This window comes from Anneissia japonica, unplaced genomic scaffold, assembly GCF_011630105.1.
Source record: "Anneissia japonica isolate Jap-2015-1 unplaced genomic scaffold, ASM1163010v1 scaffold287799_len804019_cov200, whole genome shotgun sequence".
Lineage (NCBI taxonomy): Eukaryota > Metazoa > Echinodermata > Crinoidea > Comatulida > Comatulidae > Anneissia > Anneissia japonica.
Window position 1 is genome coordinate 532,921 of NW_022716884.1, and position 23,619 is coordinate 556,539.

At 33.0% G+C, this 23,619-nt stretch overlaps 1 protein-coding gene across 1 annotated transcript in view; it reads left to right on the forward strand.

The window, feature by feature from the left end:
- Nucleotides 1-970: 970 nt before the first annotated feature.
- Nucleotides 971-23,619, forward strand: part of LOC117110033 (nitric oxide synthase, brain-like) — a gene marked incomplete in the record, with an annotated part of 78,565 nt that continues 55,916 nt past the window's right edge. Inside the window, 3 exon segments of the mRNA XM_033252599.1 lie at nt 971-2,854; nt 15,355-15,497; nt 17,673-17,835. Coding sequence (XP_033108490.1) covers nt 1,412-2,854; nt 15,355-15,497; nt 17,673-17,835 — 1,749 coding nt within the window.

Consider the following 23,619-nt stretch of genomic DNA (forward strand, 5'->3'; position numbering starts at 1 on the left):
CAGAAATTTCAAGGCCTCATTCAAAACACATCTTTTTCTTTCACTGGTCATTTGCTTTCCTATTGTCTTAGTGGTGTGTGTGTGTTATAAAGCACATGGACACTTTCGCATGTTTTCGCTATATGTTTAACTTATTATTTAAACCACACAACAAACTAAGAGCATTCATTTATAATCTACATTAGATGCTTATGGCATAGGCCAACCATAGCATACTTCTACTTTTAAACTTCTTTAAAAAGAGACTTCAGTAATTCTTTGGTCTGAAAAAGTATTAACTGCAGCAAGATCCTATTACTGTATTAACTGATGTCCTTGTGAAGCGCCTTGATCATCTTGGGAAGCCGCTATATACTGTATATAATAATAATAATAATATTATTATTATTATTATTATTATTATTATTATTATTAATTATTATGATTAAAATAGCAAAAACCAATTGACAAAGTAAGGCCTATAGTATTAATATTCGTTGTATGGACGATTTCTAAATATAAATGTTATTTTAATAACACAATGGTCATGGGTTGGTGGAAAATACAGGCTAAAATAGTGTGCCGCTCTACTAGGATGGATTATAATTATTTATGTTCTCTGCCCTTTCGTTTATTATCAAAATCAAGGATAATATTATTGGCCATACATGATTATCAAATAAATCAATCCGAACATGCTAACAAAATAAATGTTTTATCATTACATATCTCGCATGATCCGCTTGAACGCATCACCAGAAACGATGACGTTAATTTATACAAATCCCATTACTGTAGGTCATATTAAGCTGTACTCTGCGTTTACGAATGCAGTGAAATTACGCAGAGAGAGAGAACTCAAAACGCACTTGTCACTGAGGCGTGTTCGTATTAAACAATAGCAGGAGAGTATTTAGAGTCGCTTAGCTTATAGCGCCCTCATAGTGGGATAATTGATTTTACAGTATATTCATCAACTCTTGTCGATTCACGTTTTCAGATTTCGTTGGAGAGTAATTAAGCTCATAGAATTTCATATGAGTAGATGATTCAGCTTTTCATGCCTCACTCGGATCGGTTTGCAGTGGTATTCTGGAGCACCGATCGATACCCGTTGGTCGGAGTATTTTCCCCATGCCTTATATTGACTCCGTAACGAATAGGAAATGGTTTACTTTTAAGTCAGTGAGAGCGCACTCTTGAAAATTTCTCTCCATTCACGCAGCAACTGTCGAGAATGCTAGTTGTTGAAGACGGAGACAGCCGAGAGACTTCTAGAAAAGAATATTAGCAAAAGTCTCTTGCGATGATAGCTGGTGGTGGACGGCTGAAAAACAGATAGATAGGCCTAAACCTGTTCGAAAGGTAAAAACAAACCACAAATATTGGTTCGCAATACTTTTAATTGAACATTTTTTCAACTATAATAATCATGAGTGAAAACGAAAAAAATACTTTTTCTGTCAGGCTTGTTAAACGTCATCCGCACGGTCTTGGATTTCTAGTGCGAAAACGGAAAAACAACCCTCCGCTCGTTGTTTCCGATCTCGTAAGAGGGGGTGCAGCTGAACAGTCCGGATTAATAAAAATCAGCGATCTCCTAATGGCCGTTAACGGAGTTCATCTTGTTGATATACCATATAATACAGCATTGGAAGTTCTTAGAAGCGTCCCGTATGGATCGCCGTGTGTTCTCGTATTGCGTGCACCTGAGGGGTATAATACTCGAATCGAAAACGTCGTTGGTCCTGACGGAGCTATAAGAATTGTTCGTTATAGCGATTCAGTGGAATCAGATTCTACTCCGCCACGAAAGATAAGCGATGTTTCGACGCAGCCTATGAAGGTTTTTCAAAATGAAACATTGGAGGACAAAAATGCCAGGATAGGTACATGGCCAAGAAACTACCCGGCGGGCATAGAAAATGGAACTTCTCCCACAAGTCGAGCAGCGGTCTCACCTGTTGGGTTGTCCTATCGAAGCGTATCTCCTCACGCAAGCCCGTTGCGAAACCCACGTCGCCGTTATTCCAGTCAATCGCCAGTCCGTCGACGGATATCTCCAAGCCCCGTCCGTTGGCGACCTCGCCCTGAAGAATTCTACGATGGATATTTGGATCGGGATACGGACACAGTCCTCGCTTGGAATGGCGTTGTTCCGCGCGAAATCTACGAAATACCGGTCCATGAAGACATCTATGGGGGTACGGTTTACCCTGATGAGGATGATATTATGGTATCACCACCATCCGATAGGTATTGTAATGTCATTGAAAATTCCAAAGGCCTCCAGTGGCCAGAGCAAGTTATTGTTCCAAATGATGTTGTGGAAAACCCCGGTAACGGAACATCTGAATGCCAGGATCACAAATGGTGTAGCAGAGAAACACGTGGATGTAAAACAAACCACACTGAAGAGGTTCAGCAGGAAAAGAAACAACGAGAAACTCATATAAACGGCTTGCTTTGCTCCCGCCCTACAGACCTCAATGTTCATGAAACGAAAGTTGAGTTAGAAAGCACGACTACCGATAATGTAAAACCTATAAAAGAAGATACAAAGGAAAAATTTCAGTGCATAAAATCAACAAGCGAAAAATCGGCCAGTGAGGATGTCGGCACCAGCACACAACAATCGGAGCCAAAAGCAAATAATGACACTGCTGGGAGCGAACCAAAGTGCCCTGTTGCCGAAATTGTTAAGACAGATAGTTCTGTTCAAACGGTTCCGCTGTCCGTCATGAATTCCAGCGCAATAACAGAAACAGCACAACGGACAACGCCGCATGGCAGTCCGGCTAGACGATTTATCAAACTTCAGAACTATAATGACGGCAAACAGTTTAATGATACTCTTCATCAAAAGAGCATTGAGGTAAGTAATGAAAAATATTTTTGAACATTACAGTTGGCCTTTATTCTACAATGATAAATATTTTCACCTCTAAAACCAATTGATAAGCTTGCTATCTTAAAAAATACCTATGTACAGCAGACCCACATCACAGTTGGTGTGTTGTGAGTAATAATTTCATTTCATTTCCATTTGCATTAATTTATTGGTATAAAAACACTCACAAAGCAACATAGAAACATGTTGCAAATTATCTGAATGTAGGCCTACAAAACGTTGCGAATCAAGTATTTTTTTTTTTAGATAATGCGAATTTACCATTAGAACATAGTATAAAGAATAAATATTGTAAACATTGAAAAGCACATCTTACAACACGTAATTATCTTGATAGAAATATCCCGTTCAAGGACACGCTCTTGTTTGAGTATAATTAGCCATTATCCGTAAACATAGGGTTTCTGAAAAAATAGACTGTAATTCAGAGCCCAATTAACGTCAGATATTTTACCGGGAATCGTTCAGATAAGAGATGCCATTTTCAAAGTGAACGTTTATTATACTTAATTTCTGAACTAGACCATCTCCCATGTCTATTAGCGCGCACTATTTAATGCAAATTAACAACATTAGGAGTCCAGATAAATGAGTAGTTTCGACGTTAAGCTAGATGTATTTAAATCCGAGTAATATACCCTAATTCTCGCGTTCACTATAAATCATTTTCCATGAATGATTGGCCTACACTCTTATTTTAGTTTTCTATCTTCAAATAAGATATATATGCCCTAATGTTGTATATTTACTGGACAACTTTTAATTAAAACGAAGATGAACAATACTGATCTCAAATGATGAAAAATATAGGCCTACTTTTTGCTTAATCCATATTTTATTTATAATAAGTTATACAGCCATAAATGTGTGTCGGTTGTTTATAACATTTATAAGGGTAATTTAGACTCAGTCTCTATTGTAATTAACATTTAAATATGATTTTGTAAAATCAATCTATCTATCTATCTGTCTATATGAAAAATCGTGATTTTATCCTGTAGTTAAAGTAAGACTAAAGCAGGAAAATCTGTATCTGTGTGTATTACTCAAATTATTTGTTTTTTCGGCGTTGTAATGCCGATTCTATATTTTCATAAATCTGTCAGTTTTAGTCTAATCCTGTTTGTTCCGATATAATCGGATTTGATGCAAGTTAGAATCTAGAATGTATAACTAAATCTAGTTTAAAAACTAGGCTTATGTGATTGTTATGATGTGTTATTTTTCTGCAAAGAATTCTAATTTTTCTAGTTTTTTTTCTTTTTACTATAGGTATGCGCTTTATTGTAAAGAGAGACATTTTTTTAATTTTGTTAATCGATTATCCCTTGATATGTAATCCATCAACTGAATTTTTAAGTGGATTATAATATAATTTTAATCAGGGAGCTGGGGCGGATGCAGGATTAGGTGGTAGGAGGGGGTGCGTGAGAGTCCATACTACCTCAGCCCCACCATGGTTGGGGCTAAGGTGCGACCATTTTGAAAATAAGGACCTCTAGATTCTTAAAAATTTTACTGTTCATATCAACAATACAATACAACAATTATTTTTCTTAATACAGTTGTATCCGCCCCAAAGGAGCACTCATGTTACATGACTGCTCCCTGATTTTAATAAAGTCGGATCAACTTATAGTATTTTATTTGCTGAGCAACAAGTTTCCGTAACTGCCAGTTCGCGTATGAAGCGTTTGTGTCTCGAATGTTACTTAATAATAATTACGATGATGATAATGATGACGACGACGACGACGACGACGATGATGATAATTTGATTATCTGATGTAGGAACTATGATATAAAAATAAATTAAAGTACGGTAAAACGTAACATCTAACCACTTACCAACTAAAAGTTTGCGAAACTTGTTTAACAAGAATTGTTTATTGAAAATATATAGGCCTATAAAAGTTACACGTAAATTCTAAAAAATAATAAATTATAAAAATCTGTAAACAGTTTCAGTTATTATCATCGTCGTCGTCGTCATCGTCATATCATCATCACCATAAACCTGCTTATGAATTCTGAATTCGCTAGCATTAGGGATAAGAAACTCTATTTTGTTAGCACATACTATCTAAATATTTCATTTAGTGAATAATCATATTTGTATTTTAATTTTACATTTATTTTTTTAAATACAGAAAAAATTATTCTATAGAAAATAAATTAAAATTGCTTCAGCAGAGTGTAACAATACATCTTATTTTTATTTAACCAAAGTTACTGCTAAACAATTAGTAACAAAATGTAGCTTGGTTATTATAATACTCATTTAAATATGGCATGACGTCACAAAGATCAAACGAATCTTTCAGATAGTTGTCTCATGTTAAGTAGCTTTGAACGATATCTTAATGCGTTTCTCTTACTCGCCAAGCCATTTGTTCCGAATTAATGTCAACCTACGCCACGGTCTCTGTGACTGGTTTCTATTTGTACCGTAAATTATTGAAAATGCCGAAATTGCTATCAAATACATGAAGTTGTTTTCTTTTGGATTTTTTTTTTGCTTATATACGCCGGTAATGATAATTATCAATAAGTTGATATAGCGATTTGTTAGCTGTGAATATGATAATAGTGACGTTCGGTCTAGAGAAATAGGCCTATGTCACGGAGTTAATTACTTTGGGTTATAGCTTTATGCTTTTATAAAATCTTCGGAAATGTATGCATTCAAGGCATATCAAAGATAATATACCCTTATTTTAAAATGAAGTTTGGATTAATTAGGTGGTTACCGTAATTTTTATGCACGATTTAGCCATTGTAAAGAGAAGACATTTCCACCGGCTTACTTCCTTTAGTAAATAAATATGTTGATTTTAATAATTTAAATCAATATTAAATTATCAATTTCAATTACTGTGTATAATATATCGGAATTATAAAATATATATCGATAGAATTGATTAGGTTTATAATGTAATCGTACACAATTAATCGATTATTTTGTTCATAGAAAATTACCATAAACGAGTTGAATGTATGCCACTTAACTTTACGCGTAATTTTTCTAATGATAAGGTGAGCAGGTTGACAAGACATGTGGGCTTGATTGCTATAGGTGATTCAGGGTAAAATGAAGTATCCTAATACGCTTATTCGGAGTCGATTTGACCTATCTAATGCTTGCTCGATTAGGTGCATAATGAATTATAATTTACAGGTAAAATTGTAAAAGAAAATGTTAAAATAAAAGTATAAAAGATTGAATGCATGCCTGAATGTTAATGTGCGTTGGACAAAATCAAGCAACAAAGTATTCGTGTGGTAAAGTGCTGTAAATAGGGAGTTTTCGAAAGCTTACGAAAACGATAACAAAATACGGTTACTTCAAATTTTTAGGCAACCCATCCCCTACAGTAAAGTATCTGTCACAACGTAGGCCATTCATGCCTTTTGCATGATTCAAGGATCATATTCAGCCCGTACAGCATATTATCAAGAATGTTTAATGACGTATTCGTTATCGTTTTCATAAGGGTGCCCTATGTTAAATAAATCATTACCATGATTCTGTTCTGTAAAAAATCTTGAGGAATGCCACAGAAGGTAAAATAGTCACTGACTAGTGCACAGTGTTCCGAAATAATACGGTGCGTTTGAAGATGTGTGGTCCCGTCTGTGCTTTTGTCAATGCGCTTTTACACGTTAACCAGGTGATCACTGATAGCAGGTCAGATTGCAGGGGGCGCTGAAGACGACCAGACGGAAAAGGACTGTGAAACTGCGACTCCATAAGTTCGCGGCACGAAGAAACGTCGCGGACGGATATTTTTCAATTCGCTCAGACTACAGTATCGACGATCAGTGAAGCGTTGCTTTGGACAAGTTCTGGACTGGGAATTTAAGAAGTTGATTGTCTCCCCGTCTACATAAAGGAGTGGCGTGTCTGTATGAAAAGAGCATATGGAACCAACTAATTTCCAATTGCCTTTGTAAATTATTGTAATAGACTTTCGGAAATTATGTTAATAATTGTCTGAACACGAAGCAATTATATTAACGTGTTAATCTACCACCATTAATCCTCTTAGAAATTTTATTGTATATTAATAATCAAATGAGGCAGCCATAATAAATCTTTCTGGAGTGACAAACAAACTCAATAATTGGCCAATCAGAACGTGTCATATGAAAGAAGTTTGCCATGAATGCTGCCGCTGGAGTTAGAATTAACTACGATTTAACGGTGATTCTGATATTGTAAAGTCCCATTTCTTGGGCAATAATCTGATTAAGGTGAGCTTCGACTAAACTTACTTGATGAAGAATGTACAGAAGAAGTCGATGACAATGCCATTTAACATTCAGGCATTTTGCGATGACTCAACCATTAATGTGATCCATTTTGTAGAAAGAGACCATATTATTATGGTCTACGATCAATTCCAGATGATCTGCGTCACTGCTTTATCTTCATTAAAATTATCTAATGATCACGTTATACATTCACACTGTATCTGGTTTCCATAAAATCGCTACACAGTTGCTACTCAGTGTTTTTATGCAATTCTTGCACTGCGTAGCTGTCTCAGAACGCAATTGGCAATGCTCCCTGATTCAAATGACCAATCTGTGTCGCCAAAGCAGTCGGCGATAGCATGTACCAATTTTTATGAAAACCAGGCTAGTAGTCTAATTCAAAATATTATAGGCCTAATGGTCGCCGAAATTGCCTCATGATCTTGTTGGTTTAGTGGCCTTGAGTGGCACCTTGCATGTTATGTTAGTTCCTGAATGTCTGTGTGAAAGAAAGTTCTTTTTGGCACAAAGAAAATATACTTTTTTGGGCAGTTTGGAACGTACGGTACTACGATATACTGTTATCGCCAAAAGTCAGTCTCATTGCGCAGATAAATGTGCATCGGTATGTATAACATAGGCCTACCCGAAAATGTTTTTTTTTTTCTTCTAGTTTAGCTAACGCTCTTAGTCGTCCTAATGTTCTTAACAACTGGTTGCAGTGTCCTTTGGGCCCCTCCTGTAATCAGATCTAGGATTATGTCATTCGTGCGAGTGTTCATGCCTTTCGTCGTGGTTCATGATATTATTTGTTTTCTTTCTGATGTAAAATGATTGATTAATTCTTCTCTCCATTAAGGATTTTTGCATCGCAGTTAGGAATTCGATTAAGGCGAGAGGCATGATCGGTTATATTAAAGATTTTTTGTAAATTGCCAGAATCTAAAGTTATTGCCCTTGTCATGTACGGTACTTGTCTTTAAATTGTTTGTACTTTTTAGTTGTTTGTGCTACTGTTCTAGTCAACTGATTACTGTAAGTAAAAAAATATTGTGGTGGTTCTGGTTTTTACTACAATTGTGTTAGGTTTTTTTGGCGTCTGTTTGATTGTTTCGGATTGAATGTTCTTCTGGTTTGTTCAATTTTTGGGTACTGTAGTTTCTGTAGACCATATAGGCCTATCGATTGCGTGTTTCTGTAGTTTCCATGATTTAATGATTTTCATCTTTTTAGGTGTACAGGTATGATTGAAAATAATACACGGCCTATGCTTATGAGATTTAAAAAACGATTAAATATCTACTGACTTAAATCACTTTGGACTGTATCACAACTTTCGGAAAATGTTGCCTGAAAAAATCCCGATGAAATCTCAAGATAAAATAAGCCTCATAAATTCCTACATTGCCAAACTTTAAGAAATTTCCCCTACCAGATCCCTACCGGGCTTTGTCACTCAACAATATTAGGGTCATAATCGGTGTCCATCCCAATTAGGGCCTACCAATGAGTTAATCGCGTGTCCCACCAGCTAGGTGGAGACTTCGGCAACCCTCGTTTGGTTGCGTTCACACCACTCTACGTATTACGCTTTCGTTCATCAGATGTTACATTGTACGATAAAATCGTGCCAAGTCTTCATCAACACTATTATTATTTGGAGCGTAACTCTGTCATATGCCTTAGATGTAATAGAATGTCTTTAATATCACACTATTGCCTGTCTCAGCTCTGTTTCCGAATGCATCACTATCTCACCCAATTTAATTTTGTTTTCCACACTTTATTGCTTCTTTACCACAGCAAGGTGTGATCCATTTTTCGTTGGAAAATCAGGCATTCAGGTTGGTGTTTACCGTAACACCTCGAATAGAAGCCCTGAGCTTCTTTTTTTTAGGACCCTTGGATGGGCTTCGTTTTCATATTATTTTTGCAAACTAAAGAAGAGGACTTCTTTTGAAAATGAATGCTGTAAATTTTGAAATACGACATTTTTCAAGTAGGACTATGTACTTCGAAATTCTGATTATTATTTTTTAAAATTTTAACCATACTAGTACAATGAAATAATATTGATACTGACACGCTATTATAATAATCAAAGATAACGTCAGTATGAATATAAGAACTATCTCTTTAGGAGCCCATATTATCTTGATTAGAAACCCATGGGCTTCTTTTTGAGATTTTATGCTATACCGATATTTATTACTTTACAGATCAACAAATCATAATGTGGTTTTCATGATGATTCTTCCACATTGATTCGCCGCTAATTAATCTGAATTCTGTTGACATTTTCTATATCATTTTTTTCAATATTTGGTAAAAATTAATTAAACTACTTTTAACTAAATTAAATAATCGTATTGTATAATAATAAATAAAATGCTTTCTATAAGCCATTTGAAGCAGTCATGCGTTCATGGTTATTGAGTTGTGATGGTCCCTGCTTCAAAGGAACTAGGCCTAGTTAAGGACAGGTTTATACCAATTTCCTTTGTTGTTAAACATGATAAACTCAAACAATATAAATATTGTTGTTAATACTTAACAAATATATCTGTAAAAAGTTTATATCATCGCAATTGTATCAACTAAATGATGAAATCATATACCTATGCCATTACATATATATAATTTTATACATATAATTTTATATATAATTATATATATATTATATATATATTAGGTAATCTATATTGTGCAGTTTGCAATGCCATTGTATTATATCTGTCTCTTATACACATCTAGATGTGATTTTAAAATGTATTTTCCTTAAAATGTATTTGCATAATCCATGTTTTGCATTTAAAGAAAGCAACACAAATCACTCGGTAGATGAATGACGGGTTTCTTGTTTTGTTTGATCCGTGTTGCTATATTTGATGTAATTTCTTTAACCAGAGGACTGTCTGTAATGTCCCTTATCACTCCCATGACGGTACTATCCAATATTGGTATCCTCCGTTGCACTTTGACTTGTTACTCGTTAACCGATTAGTTCTGTTCCATTGGGGTGCTCAATGTGTCATTGCAATCCTTCAGAAAACGCAGGTGTACCTGTGACGTCACATTCATTACTGAACATCCTTACGCGGTCATACATCGCATTGTTTGATATCAAAATTATACGTTTCTTATTAACTTATATAGTATCTGTATTTAGATCTTCTACTTTATCGAGTTAGACAATAGATCTATTGATTCAATTCTACTACTACGGTGTGGAATTCTGGTCCATCGATGGTTATTTAAATGATATACGGTATTTCTTTCTTTTTTTCAAGAATTCCGCTAGACATGTCGTTTCCTATGGTTCATTTCACGATAGAACGTTGAGTATGCCTACTCATGAAAGATGCCGCACACAACTGGCAATATTCGATTGCTGATTTCCCCCTTTTTTCCGAAAAACTCATTTTGTATGTTTCTAAATGATACTTAAATTGAATGTGCCGCTATCGCACTTGATCTACTTTGCAACGCTCGATTTAACAAAACGACTTTTTAATGTCATTGAATGGTTATGCTTTCCGGGGATAAGTTATTTTCCCGGAGCTAATTGATTCTGATTGAATTAAATTTGAATCATTTAGAGATCTTAACGCGTTTGACCCGAACGCTTGATTTGCGTTCCAGCATCACCCTTATGTTCTTTAAGAGTTTGCATACTCAAGTAAACAAAATTTAGTTTCATTAGAACCTGCGTGAGGTTTGAGAAGTTAGGTCAATTTTAAGTTAATACATAGGGCACTACTACAGTGATAGAATAGTAAATTATAGTCAACTTTTAATTTATGATACTAAGATTCTGAACTTTCCCTTCAGTTGTCACTTGCAATATGTCGTATAATCTCGAATGAAGCTCTGGTTAAAACACTGACATTAAATCCAATGTCTTGGATAAAACATAATATCAGAATCCATGCAACAAGCTACAACAACAACAAAATAACATAATTCTGAAGGGTGGAATTTTCTTGTCTCTATATACGTGAACAAGATTTAAATTATGTTTCTACAAAATTTGCTAAGACGCTTGTCTTGGTAATTAGCATAACTTAAAAATAAAAATATGTTATTCTTTATACTGGTTAGAAGAGAAAATAAAATAAATGCAAATTATTATTATTATTATTACGGTATTATTACGGTATTATTATTATTATTATTATTATTATTATTATCATTATTATTATTATTATTATTATTATTATTTATTTATTTATTAGTAATCTCAATAATCACTTCATTCTTGTAAAAAGAAAACCTAATGTTAGGTAAAAGTAAAGGTAAAAGTCATACAAAAGAAACATTACAAAACATTTAGAAAAACTTAACATGAACATTATTTAAAGAAATTAACATTTTTTAAACAGCTAAATATTAAGATTACAAGGATAAATTGTGTCGTTAATTAAATAAGTTTATTGCATCATAAATATTATATTAGTTTAAATTATTCAACACGTTCAGAAAAAAAACTCGTCAATCTGTTTCAAATATATTACACCTCAAAAGATGTATGTATCTGAGAAAAATAATTAAAGATTTAACAGGATAAGTACTATTTATTATTATTGTTATTATTTAATTCTAATAAAGTACTTTATATTATTATTGTTAATATTTATTACTAATAAAGTACTATTTATTATTATTACGTATAACTAATAAAGTACTATTTATAGACCTAGCATAACTTGAAATATGGAGAAAAAAAAATTTGTATGAATCCCTGTATGATTTATATCATAATATTATAACGAAACTTGTAACTAAACACATAAATATCTTGTAGTGCGAATAAATCCTGGATAAGTTACACTTTTAAATGTGATTTACTTTTGTCGGCAGATTTTACGCATTATGTATATTAAAGAGCCGCCATATCTGGAGGGTCATATCAAGACTTTGAAGCATACATTTCATAAACAAGAGCCGTTTTCTGTCCTGCAAGAACGAACACTCCTATGCTCAAAGATAACATTTTTGGCCTCTCATTAGATGAAAATCTGTTAAATTTCTTTATAATTCTTTCATTTGCAATCGTGTTTATGGTATCTTATACAATACAGCATATTTGTATCAATCCTATGATCTCCTGTTGTAATATTTAGTTCAAAATACTGATTTGGTTAAATGTTGTTTGAATTTTTTTTTTCAATTGTACGCACTGTTTGCTCATGGATGAGAAGAGGACAGGCTCAGGTCAATTTTATTTATGCTTAGATAAAAACACGTTTTCTGTTAGTCTTTAAAAAAAAATTATATAAAAGTGATTGTTGCAGCATGCTAAATTTTATCCAAAAATAGTATACTATTTTAATCTATATTTGATATAGTTTATTGTAATTTTAGAGTATTATTTTAGTTCCGACTGTTGATGTTGAACTTTTTTAGCTAATTGTATATTGTTCTTCTGAAGCACTGCTAATGGGAAACCAATCCATCGACCTTTATCTCATTTTTCTGGACTATATTTTAAGGCCAAACTGTTGTCTCTTTTTTCGGATTTTTTTTTCCTTATCTTGAGCTATTAATTTTTGTTTTTACTATTGATAAAGATAATATAATTAAATGGATGTTTCTTTTGACTTCACTTCTTGCACTGCTACGATATGCAAGAAGGTAAAAATAGATCGATAAAAATATAACAATATAGAGTAGAGGCATTAATATCACAGGGATACAATATTTCAATTAATTTGGATAGTTCTAGACGGGGTATCTTTTGTACTAATCTATATTAGAATATATTACACACTATTTACATGTAAATTTATTTAAGAAACGTGTCTCTAAGGACGCACTGTATCTCTAAGGACGTACTGTCGAATGATGCTGCTTCTTTGATCCATCAGCCTCCTGATTGGTGCATTTTGATTTAGTGTTTCGTTTACGAATGAATATCGACAAAAAAAATTACGGACGGAGATAAAGAAGATAAATCTATATAAAGTCCTGGCAAGGTTTATTTGGTTAATTTGATTAGGCTTACAACATCGTGTTTGTATCTTCTAAATCCGAGTTGTTTAACCGGTGGCATTTTCTTTAAACAAATAATATTACAGATTCCAACTCTCTAAAAAAGAAAATCTGCGTATACTTTAGTGCGTAATCGTTGAAAAAAAGAAGAAAAAAAAACACATTGACATTACACTTAAACACGTTTTATGAACCAAAATGCAATTGACCGTTAATTTGAATGAATTCTTCATTGACTTTTATATAAATAAAAAATGAATCTTTCTGATACATCCTGTAATCTATGAATAATACCCTATTTAGACAGTGTCTTGTTTTCTCTAAGCAGGTGGACTATGTTATTAAAAAGACACTGACCTATGCTTTTGGACCATAGAGCTAATATTATTAGCCTAAGTTTATTATTATATTACATATAATAGGTACATAGCATATACAATATAATCATATTGACCTAATTGTTGTAACGTTCAATTCTTAATATCATGATTACCTTAAATTCGTTGGACAGAAGACGACGGCTATCACGTACTGGTCCAAGTTTCACCGAGCAATAGGCTAAACTAAATAAAATAATTTCCTTTATTGTGAAAAGATTAAGATAAACGTATATCCTTCAGGCTACAGTAATTAAAATATTGATATTGATATATCTTTTTTTCAAAAGCTTCAACCGTCTTGAGTGATGGGAGTTTTAGAAATCATAATCCCAAGTACTAAACACATTGAAATAGATAGTTTGAATGAACTTAATTCCTCAACTGACTTTTGCTATACTTCAAAGTTTACTTCAAATCATTGCATTCCATGAAGCTTTTTTATAATACACTTTAGGCCTATCAATACAAAGTCGGACTGTCAGTTTGACTGCAAATTGTTCTTCAAAAATTCTTACAAAATTGAAAATAAATTGTTGAAATAGTCGTGCATTTTTTTAAAGTGCTGAACCTTTTCTAGGTTTAACTATTTTTTATAGCTCAATGCTTTGTCTGATTCCACAAGTGGTACCTTAGATGCGTATACACGTTTTTGAATTCTATGCACGAAAATATCATTTTGTAATTGTGATGATTATAAATCCGTCCATGTACTGAAATTGCATTGGCATACTAAACATTGCTAACAACCATTACAACGAGCTATATAATCTCCTAGGTGACATTAAAGAACCTCTTAATATAAAGATGTCGCGTTTATTCAAATCTGCTGTTTTAACTTTTACAACTTCGAATTCCTATAGGGGCGGACTCCCATAAACTTAATCGTTATTCTGATAATCGTACCACTCAACGCAATAGCGTTTGAAGTTGTATATTCTATATCTGAACGCAACATCGGCTGTACAGCCATTCGATATCTTACAGGTCATATTAAAAAAAACAACTAAACTTTAATCCGTATAAAGTATCCTATTTCGCTGCGAAATAGGGCGTACTTCATGAGATTGGGATAAATTCCTTCTACTACACAAGCAGGCAATTTCTTTCCTCAGAATGATCAATTGGGTGTTAATACTAATACTGAACGACATTGTAAATAAAATAAAATGGACACGTGTTACTAATTTAGAGAAGATAATTTGTGCGATAGATGCTTATTGCATGCGTTTTAAACACATTACTTTCTTACGATTGGATCACGTAAATGTATCAAAACCGCGTATTTAAAAAACAAACAAACAAAGAAAAAAGAAGTATATTAAAAAAAAATTAACACACACTAAATACCTGTATATACCTTCCGTTATTAAGATTTTATTAAAGCTAATGGTGGGATGATATTTTGAGAAGTATTTCTTTACATTAAATGCATTGATTATTATTTAGTTGATAAAAGAAAGTCATGCCTCAGTATGCTAAAATGATATCAGGTCTCGGATTATTGAATATCAGATCCAACATTCCATATTTATTACCATCGAGAAATAATTGAGTATTATTTTTATTGTTGTTGTGTGTGATCATATAACATAAATCTTAGATGATCGTAAAAACGGTATGCCACAATAATATATGTGTCAAACATTTTCATTAGTTGTAGCATGTAATTATGTAACTTAGAAAAAATACTTCTTAAATACTTAATAATAATTATTTTATCAAAAACTAATTTATCAAGTACTACTTATACTAAAATTGCATTCAGTGCAATACAATTGGAGTGATGTGGAATATTAATAAAATAGATAAATATTATTCTATTATATTTTTTTACAGACGGTGCATTGTACTGAGAAGAATTGTTGGGGATCCGTAATGTTTCCGCCTGCAAGACGCCCTATCGGCACTCTACGTCCAAAGGCAGAAGTTCTCAAACATGCTATCGACTTCATTAATCAATATTATGCACATATTAAAAGGTGAGTGTAGATGATAATACAGTGTTTCCTCTAACTTAAATCAACTGTTTGGCTTTATATAAATTGTAAACGGTAAAGAAGAGGAATGCGGGATTGTGAAAAAAAAAATCACTTCAACCGAGATTAGAACCAGAGATCTGCTATCTATGCAAAAGCCTTGTGAACCGACTGCATCACTGAGGCTTTCGTTGAAAGTTCGAATCGATTTCTATGCCGATACAACACTAGTTTTCGACGCACATACGTGAAACAGAGATAATTGTGATACGCCCTCTTTTTAAGCATCTTAAACGACAAGAGATCTCCAAAGAAATACGTTTTATGTAACTGTAGTTCAACGTAAAGAGATACCGTAATGTCTATCTACACAATATGAAAGTTTATCATGCCAGTACTCTGCTCGAAAAATATTGTTGGGAATTCATTTCACCGGGAGACAATAAACAAAATAGGCCTATTCTATTCCGAAGAATGTACTGCGTTCTTTAACGTGCACATGAGCCAATTTGCACACGAGAACAACGGCTTAAAAACGATCCCTTCGATATTTAAAAAAAACAACTAAGGCAGAGATTAAAATGAGATAACAGGAGTGATGTGCTTAAATACAATTTATTCTATCGAATAGTTCGTGTTTATCCTAAGGATGCTTTCGACGTAAATTGCAACGATCAACGATTTTATACAGTAAAAGAACAGTAAATATTTAAAATGTGTCAACACTTTATCATATTATACTTTAAAAAAGATCAATACATACGTGTTTAAAAAGGGTGTTCTAAAGTAGCTGGTATTGATATGATATTAATCAGAAATTACACTTTCTGGCACATAATAAACGAATAGAATAGGGTGTTAGCTATTCTACACTTAGTCTACTTCTACTTCCACATCGATGTTTGACAAGATCCATTAGTCTGGACAAAGTCAAGTTGCAATTGAGTGCGTGTGTTCACAGATCAGTATCGTGAAATCAAGCCAGGAAAAGTACACAAAATATTTGATTTTAAGGAAATAAGATTTAGTAAATGATGATCCTATTCCCCAGTAAAGTTATAGTCAGTCGCCTGAATAACAATAGCTATACGTTTGTTTAGATTTGACAACCCATAGGTTAACAATCTTTATTACTTTTTGTCTTATATACTGTGAAATCGAAACTAAAATGCAACGCCCATCTTCCCTTGTTACATTATTACAATAAGAATAGCCAGGGAGAAGTCATAATAATGTAATATGAATGCTCTGGTATAACAGATGTATAACACAGTTGTAAAGCACGATAACCGAGCGAATGGGTGTGGTACTTATAAGCCCTTTAATTTTGAATTGGTGTAGATTGGTTTGCATACTTAAAACTAGAAATGCGCAAGAACCACTGTTGCTATTCGCACTTTTATTACACACTCTGTCTATTCACACTTTTTCACAATGATATGCCTTGAGCTGAATTCATTTTTAGTTATTCTATTTCTTTTTTGTAAAACATTTTGAACACGCATGTATTGATTTTGTATATGATATTAATACATTTTAAGGTAAAATATTCTGTACTTCATAAATGCCTCGATCATTGAAGTATAAATCAGATATGTGGTTGAGTTCTGAAGATAAGGTCGAAATATTTTTTTGAATAAATTATATTTATCTTTGGAAACACGTCAATCTTGTTCGTTGATATTTATCTCTGCCGCCTCACTCGGCTTTTATTTCAGGCGGTGCATCTGTGCAACACAGATGCGCAAAAATGTTTAGATTTGGGATTATTACCCAGTCACCAGGAACGACGTTTAAGTATCTTAAAGACCTAATAAATCAAATCATATACTTTTTATACAACTATTATAGATCAGTATCTGTAATCATAAATCGATATATGTAATGCTCTCACACTAGGCCTATTTATTATTGTCATTATGGTAATCATTTTAATCAGTTTACACACTGGCCCTACATAATTCATAGCTGAATCTATGCAATTGTATTTTTTTTTTTGCTTTGTTATAAATAAGTACGAGGCATTAAATGTTTTTTAAACACAATTGATATATAGGTCTACATGTTAATACAGGCTTAGATCGTGATACCACGAGAGAAGTTGATTAGACACAGATTACTATATCGTGGCATGAAGAGAGAACGTGACTAACTTAGGTATACTTGTGTTTGTTTCAGAACTGGATCACCAGCCCATAAGAATCGGTTAGCAGAAGTTCAGGGCAGCATTGAGAAAACTGGAACTTACAATCTCACAGAAACCGAGCTTATGCTTGGGGCTAAGACCGCCTGGAGAAATGCACCTAGATGCATAGGCAGAATACAGTGGACAAAACTGCAGGTAAATTCACTCGTATGAACTATAGAATTAACTAATCACATCAATAATATACAAGTTTATCGATAATCATGAACAGCATAATGTTGTTTTAGAGGAATGCCATGGAAAATAACAATACAAAATGAAAGCAGGATCATCTGACAAAGTTTTAAGAATTTAAATTTGGCTTACGCGTGACATGATAATTTCATATTCGTTCAATTTGACTGCCAGTGGTCCAGCAATGGGAGTAAATCGGATGTTGGATCTGCTATACGTACACAGTATTGTTTATGTACGTCACAATCACTTTACCTATATACTTTTAAAACTGCATCGTAAATATAACAATTAAAAAGATAGCAAATTATATGTTTGGCTATGTCTATAAGTTAATGATTTGATGGGGCTTTGTCTATTTGTCGCTTTCATCACCATGCGGTACCGGTACTTAAAAATCATATATTGTTATTTTATATTATGTAAGTATCGTTTCTTTATGCATTTCTTCGGTTGTACGAATTTGTATAATACAGGGCTGTATTCACCTGACTTTCTTTAACATGATTACCTTCCTTGTTCAACATAAAATTATATGTCTGATATGTTTTTAATGAAGGAAGTAAACAGGAACGAGATTGTTGTCTTTTTACACGAAGGATTTTGGCGGGAATTGATGTTGGAAATGCTATCATTGCTTTCGGAAGATTGTCTGATAACATTCTCATAGGGAATCGATAGCACAAGGGTTAAGTTCTACTTAAGCTGAATGCATTAGAATCACAAATCGTTGATGTATCCAGCAGTTTGACATGACGGTCAGTTTGCGTTCAATACTATTTAGATTAATGACAGTTATATGTCTTAAGATGGCTCTGTAAAAACGGCTTCTGTGATTCTTTTTCTGTAATGCTGAGGAGTCAAAAAGAGGAGGAGTGTGCATTGCTCAAGAGGGATATACACTGAACATGATACACTACAATGTTTTGATGAGATCAGTTGAATTAAGATTTGAATCGCCATCATCTTACCATCTTCATCGTCATCATCATTACTATCATTACTATCATCATCATCATTATCACCATCATCATCATCATCATCATCACCATCAACACCACCACTATCATCATTGTCATTATCATCATCATTACCACTGTCATTACCTTCATTATTATCTTCATTATTGTAATGATCATCTAAGTAATTCATTGTCACTATCATCATCATCATCATCATCATCATCATCATCTTTGTCATCTTTACCTTCATCGTCATCATCATCAACTTCAGCAGAAATGTATTGACCTAACTTTTAATATAATCTTATAATAATGTTTTATTAAACACTCGTTGATTATATGCTATTATGTATACGATAAAAAAAAAACCTAACCGTGATTTGGTTTGCTTCTTAGGACACTTCTAGCCCGGATCTTATGACTTCAATACTCGTTGTCTTGTCATTTCTATTCTTTCTTCTGCAGGACTAATATTTTAGCATTAGGACGGAAAAAGATTATTTTGATATGATCACTATTATTATTCAATCCTTTCTTCTCGAAACATTTCATTTGTGTGAAGCCCAGGGGTCTCAGGATCCAAGAAAGTTACCCCTTCCCCATTATGTAAATTGGTCTTAATCTGTTTCTAATCAATGGAAGATTGGCTGGGATTAACTAAAATGAACAGTGCAATCAACATACAATAACAATTCATCGGAACAAGATAATACAGATGGCATAATTAAAAACATTTCAAAGGTTGGCACATAAAGGTTCACTGTGGTAGGCGATGCGTATTTTTAGCTTTTGGTACTCCGTGGATTAATAGTAAGTTTTAAACTACATCACTCAGTGCTATTATTAGTAAAATGATGCTTTTCGTTTTGGGAGTCGGCCTCGTTAGCATTTCGAATTTCTTGTAATACAATCAAAGTCATCTGTTTTTGTTAAATGTTCATTTGTTTCTAAATATAAATGCACACAAAAAGCTCGCTTATGTAAGTCATAAAAATTCATAAATTTACGTTTACCATTTATATATATAAAAAAGCGTATGATGATAATACGCATGCGCACTACACAATTACGATCTATTTGTGCCTTCAGCACTACTGCAATAGATATGTGCGCATTATAAATCTTATTAATATTATAATTATTATTATAATTTGCTGCAAGCAGTGGAGGACCGGACAACCCACTTCAAACCAACTTTTAATACCTAAAATATAGGCTTATATTATTTTACAATAAATATATATTTTTTAATTTTAACTTTTTTTTCATTTTGTTTAATTACATTCAATAAGAACTCGCTAATTGATACAGGATGCCTAATTAGGCAGAAATCCCGTGATGTTTTTAAGAATTTGAGAAATTGGAAGAGAAAAATTACAGCAAGCATAGGCACTTTCGTAGATTTACGGATCATACAGTATATAGGATTCTAGTATAATCTGCGATTTATTAGGATTTTTTTTAAACGGTAAGCCTATAACTGATATTTCAAACGACTAAAACCAATCTGGACGTTTTCAATTAAGCAATAGTAGGTAACCCTTAGACCAAAATGTTAACAATATTTCCGTTGGTAAATAATCTTGATTATAAAAATCCAGTGCCACTAAATAAGCCATTAATTAGCTGTACAATTATTGTATTTTCTGATCTGACCTACATTATATCATATTTTATGTGCGAAAAATACCAATATATTTCAATATTAGCTAACAGGCCTACGTCAATTTATATGACGTCACTAAATGGCCCCTTCATATTGACAAAGACAGCCGTCAGAATTAATTGAAAAATGTCGCGACTTAATGCTAATCATATTTCTTTCGACGTCGAAGTCGTGTTCTAAAATCAATTTCTTGAAGAAGCAGCCAATGTGTTGTTTCTAGACCCCATTTTTATCGTAATGACTCGTTGTATATATCAAATACTGAGGTATTTAACCTACATAGAGACAGCAAAATGCGGTCTGAATCTGTGTTCTTGGTTTTTTTTTTAAATGGAAACCCTCACTACACTCCCTGCCGGCGTTGTCGATAATTGAACTTTATTTCATTGAATCTGAAATTTCAATTACGTTACGAGATTTAAGCTGGATGAAGAAAGTTATTCAGGAACAATCCTCACAAGACGATGTCAATCCAGAGGAAGATGCGAATGTACACTAGTTCGGTAAACATTCAAGAATACCAAATTAGATGAATTCATTCTGTAAAAATTCAACAGTACATTGTCTCAGTGGCGGGGAAAGGGGTCAGGGGGAATTTCTTCATGTCGGACAAGCATCCACCCCCCCCCCACCGACCGACGCAGGGCTTGGTTGTTGAACGAAAAATATTACTTTTTTTTCTTTTGTTGACCAAAGGTCATTTACTCACAAATACCATTACAGTATATCATTATAAGGTATTCAGTAACATCTCTTAATGAATGTGTACAAAGAAAAGTTGTTTCTTATTTTCATTTTTTTTTTACTTGTTGACCAAAGGTCATCAAATTACCACCATAATAATCACAATAATAATAATAAAGATAATCACAATCAATAATATTATTAATAATAAAAATAGTAATAATTATAATAACAATAATAATAATAATCATAATAATAATCACATAATGCATCATAAAATGGATTTTATTAAAAATACTACTTTGCCTTTCCAAACAATATTTATTAATTGCCAATTGTGGTCTAAAATGTACAAGCTTGACCTATCCTCTACCATAAAACCACTATTGTAATTATTCCATTATTATTATGTATCAATATCTAAATAGTAGTTTTGATAATTATTTTATAAATAATAATTTGAATGTCTGTCTCTCAAAATAAAATATTTATTGTACTAATACTTTCTACCATAGGTCATCATTAGTTACTTCCCACCTCACCCCCAAGACCGACGCGCGACTTGGTTGTCGAACTAAAAAAAATATTACTTTGTAAACAATATTAGTTAATTGCCAATTGTGGTCTAAAGATGTACAAGCTTACTATGTATGTATGTAGGCCTATGTATGTGTGTATGTATGTATGTATGTATGTATATATATATATATATATATATATATACATATTATATATATATAATAAAGTTGTTCTCGCTCGAGGTACATCATAGTTGTACGTACAATACGCACAAGGTCATCGTGCACGTATGTATATAAGGCTACGTGGTGGCTACGTGCTGTATCGCAAAGCCAGTCACAATGATTAGGAACTCTGCATGATACATTTTAAATAAAATGGTGAATGCGGGTCCCTAACAATAATTTTAATGGGAACCCATGAGAAAACCTCTTTACAGATCAAAATGACAAATCAATTTCAGCAATAATATCACCGTTGGCATAGGCATACATCTGCAAGTCTTAAGGCAAGGCATGATGTGTTCAGTGTTTTACTATGATGTATCCATTATTAATGTTTGTATCTCCCAAACATTCGGTTTAGAAATTTTAGAATTAAATGAATTTTATTGAAGATTTGTCTGAAAACCTGGGGGCGCTCCTTAAGTCTACTTTGTGTCAGCATTATTTTCTGTTAAACATTTCACAAAAAGCAAATCGTAAAAGAGAATTATTATGTTATGTTTGTTATTAACAAAAATATCAATGAGTGCAGTGACTCTTGAAAGAAAACATTTGAAATGCGAGTTTTTACCCCGCAAGACACCTTCCACACATTGATCCGTCAAGATCAAATTACTTCTTTTTACAAGTAGTCAATTCCTTAGCAGTTCATTATTAGCGTGAATAGATTGTATCAGATTAACACAATTGGCGTAATAAGCTTAAATGGTTTATAATCATGTTATGATGACGTCGAAACTTTTTTTGAATTATAGGAGCAACAATATACAGATAACGAATGATCTGATTTTTTTTCATTATGTTGTATTCGTTTTCTGTTAAAATGGTTTTTTTCCCCTTTTTTTTAATGACTTAGTGTAACGCTGGAAATTTTTTTTCCCAATAGAAAAAGTTTCAAATGGTTAACGTCAATCCAAAATACAAAGCTATTCTGCAAACAATAACGGGTTTATCTAGAAGATACATTCTATTTAGATCCTATTAGAACATGCTTTATTTTCATTAATGCAAACATTTGCTCCGGTAGTTCACCGTCGTTGCATATTATAGTACAATATATTCATTTCCAAAGCATACTTATTTAATCAACTTGTCATCGATCGCCACTGATTTACAAAAAGTCTTTTAAGTACCTGAAGCAAAGATTAACAATATACACGTGTTTTCGGCAACAATAATGAACGGAGAAAAACAGAAGATGTAATCTTAATTCCTCAATTATTGTTAACTGTAAAGGAAAATAATAGAGGTTTTACAAAAAGTTGGATATACTGTATTTCTACTCACACATCTTGAACGAAGCACCGAATACATAACACTGTCGGTGTGTCATGTTAGGGCATGTAGATACGCTACAAATCATTTTTAAGTAATGGGGAAGGCGTTTTATTATCAAATGGTTGGTTCAAAGAACGAATAAAACTAAATCTCAGTCATGACTGCTCGTGATCTACTTTTTAAAATCTGAAATTTTCCAAAGTAATAATAAAATATGATAGAATGGATTTTAAAATGGATGTTAGACATGAGATGTCTTATAAGAAATGAAAAAATGTCGTATTACCATTTGCGATGAATAATAGAGTTCATCATAGATTCAAAATATCGTTGCCGACGTGTAATTTCCACACTGTTGTTTTTCATAAAGATTTCTATACCATTTGTTTAGGCGTAATGTTTGCTTTATTAA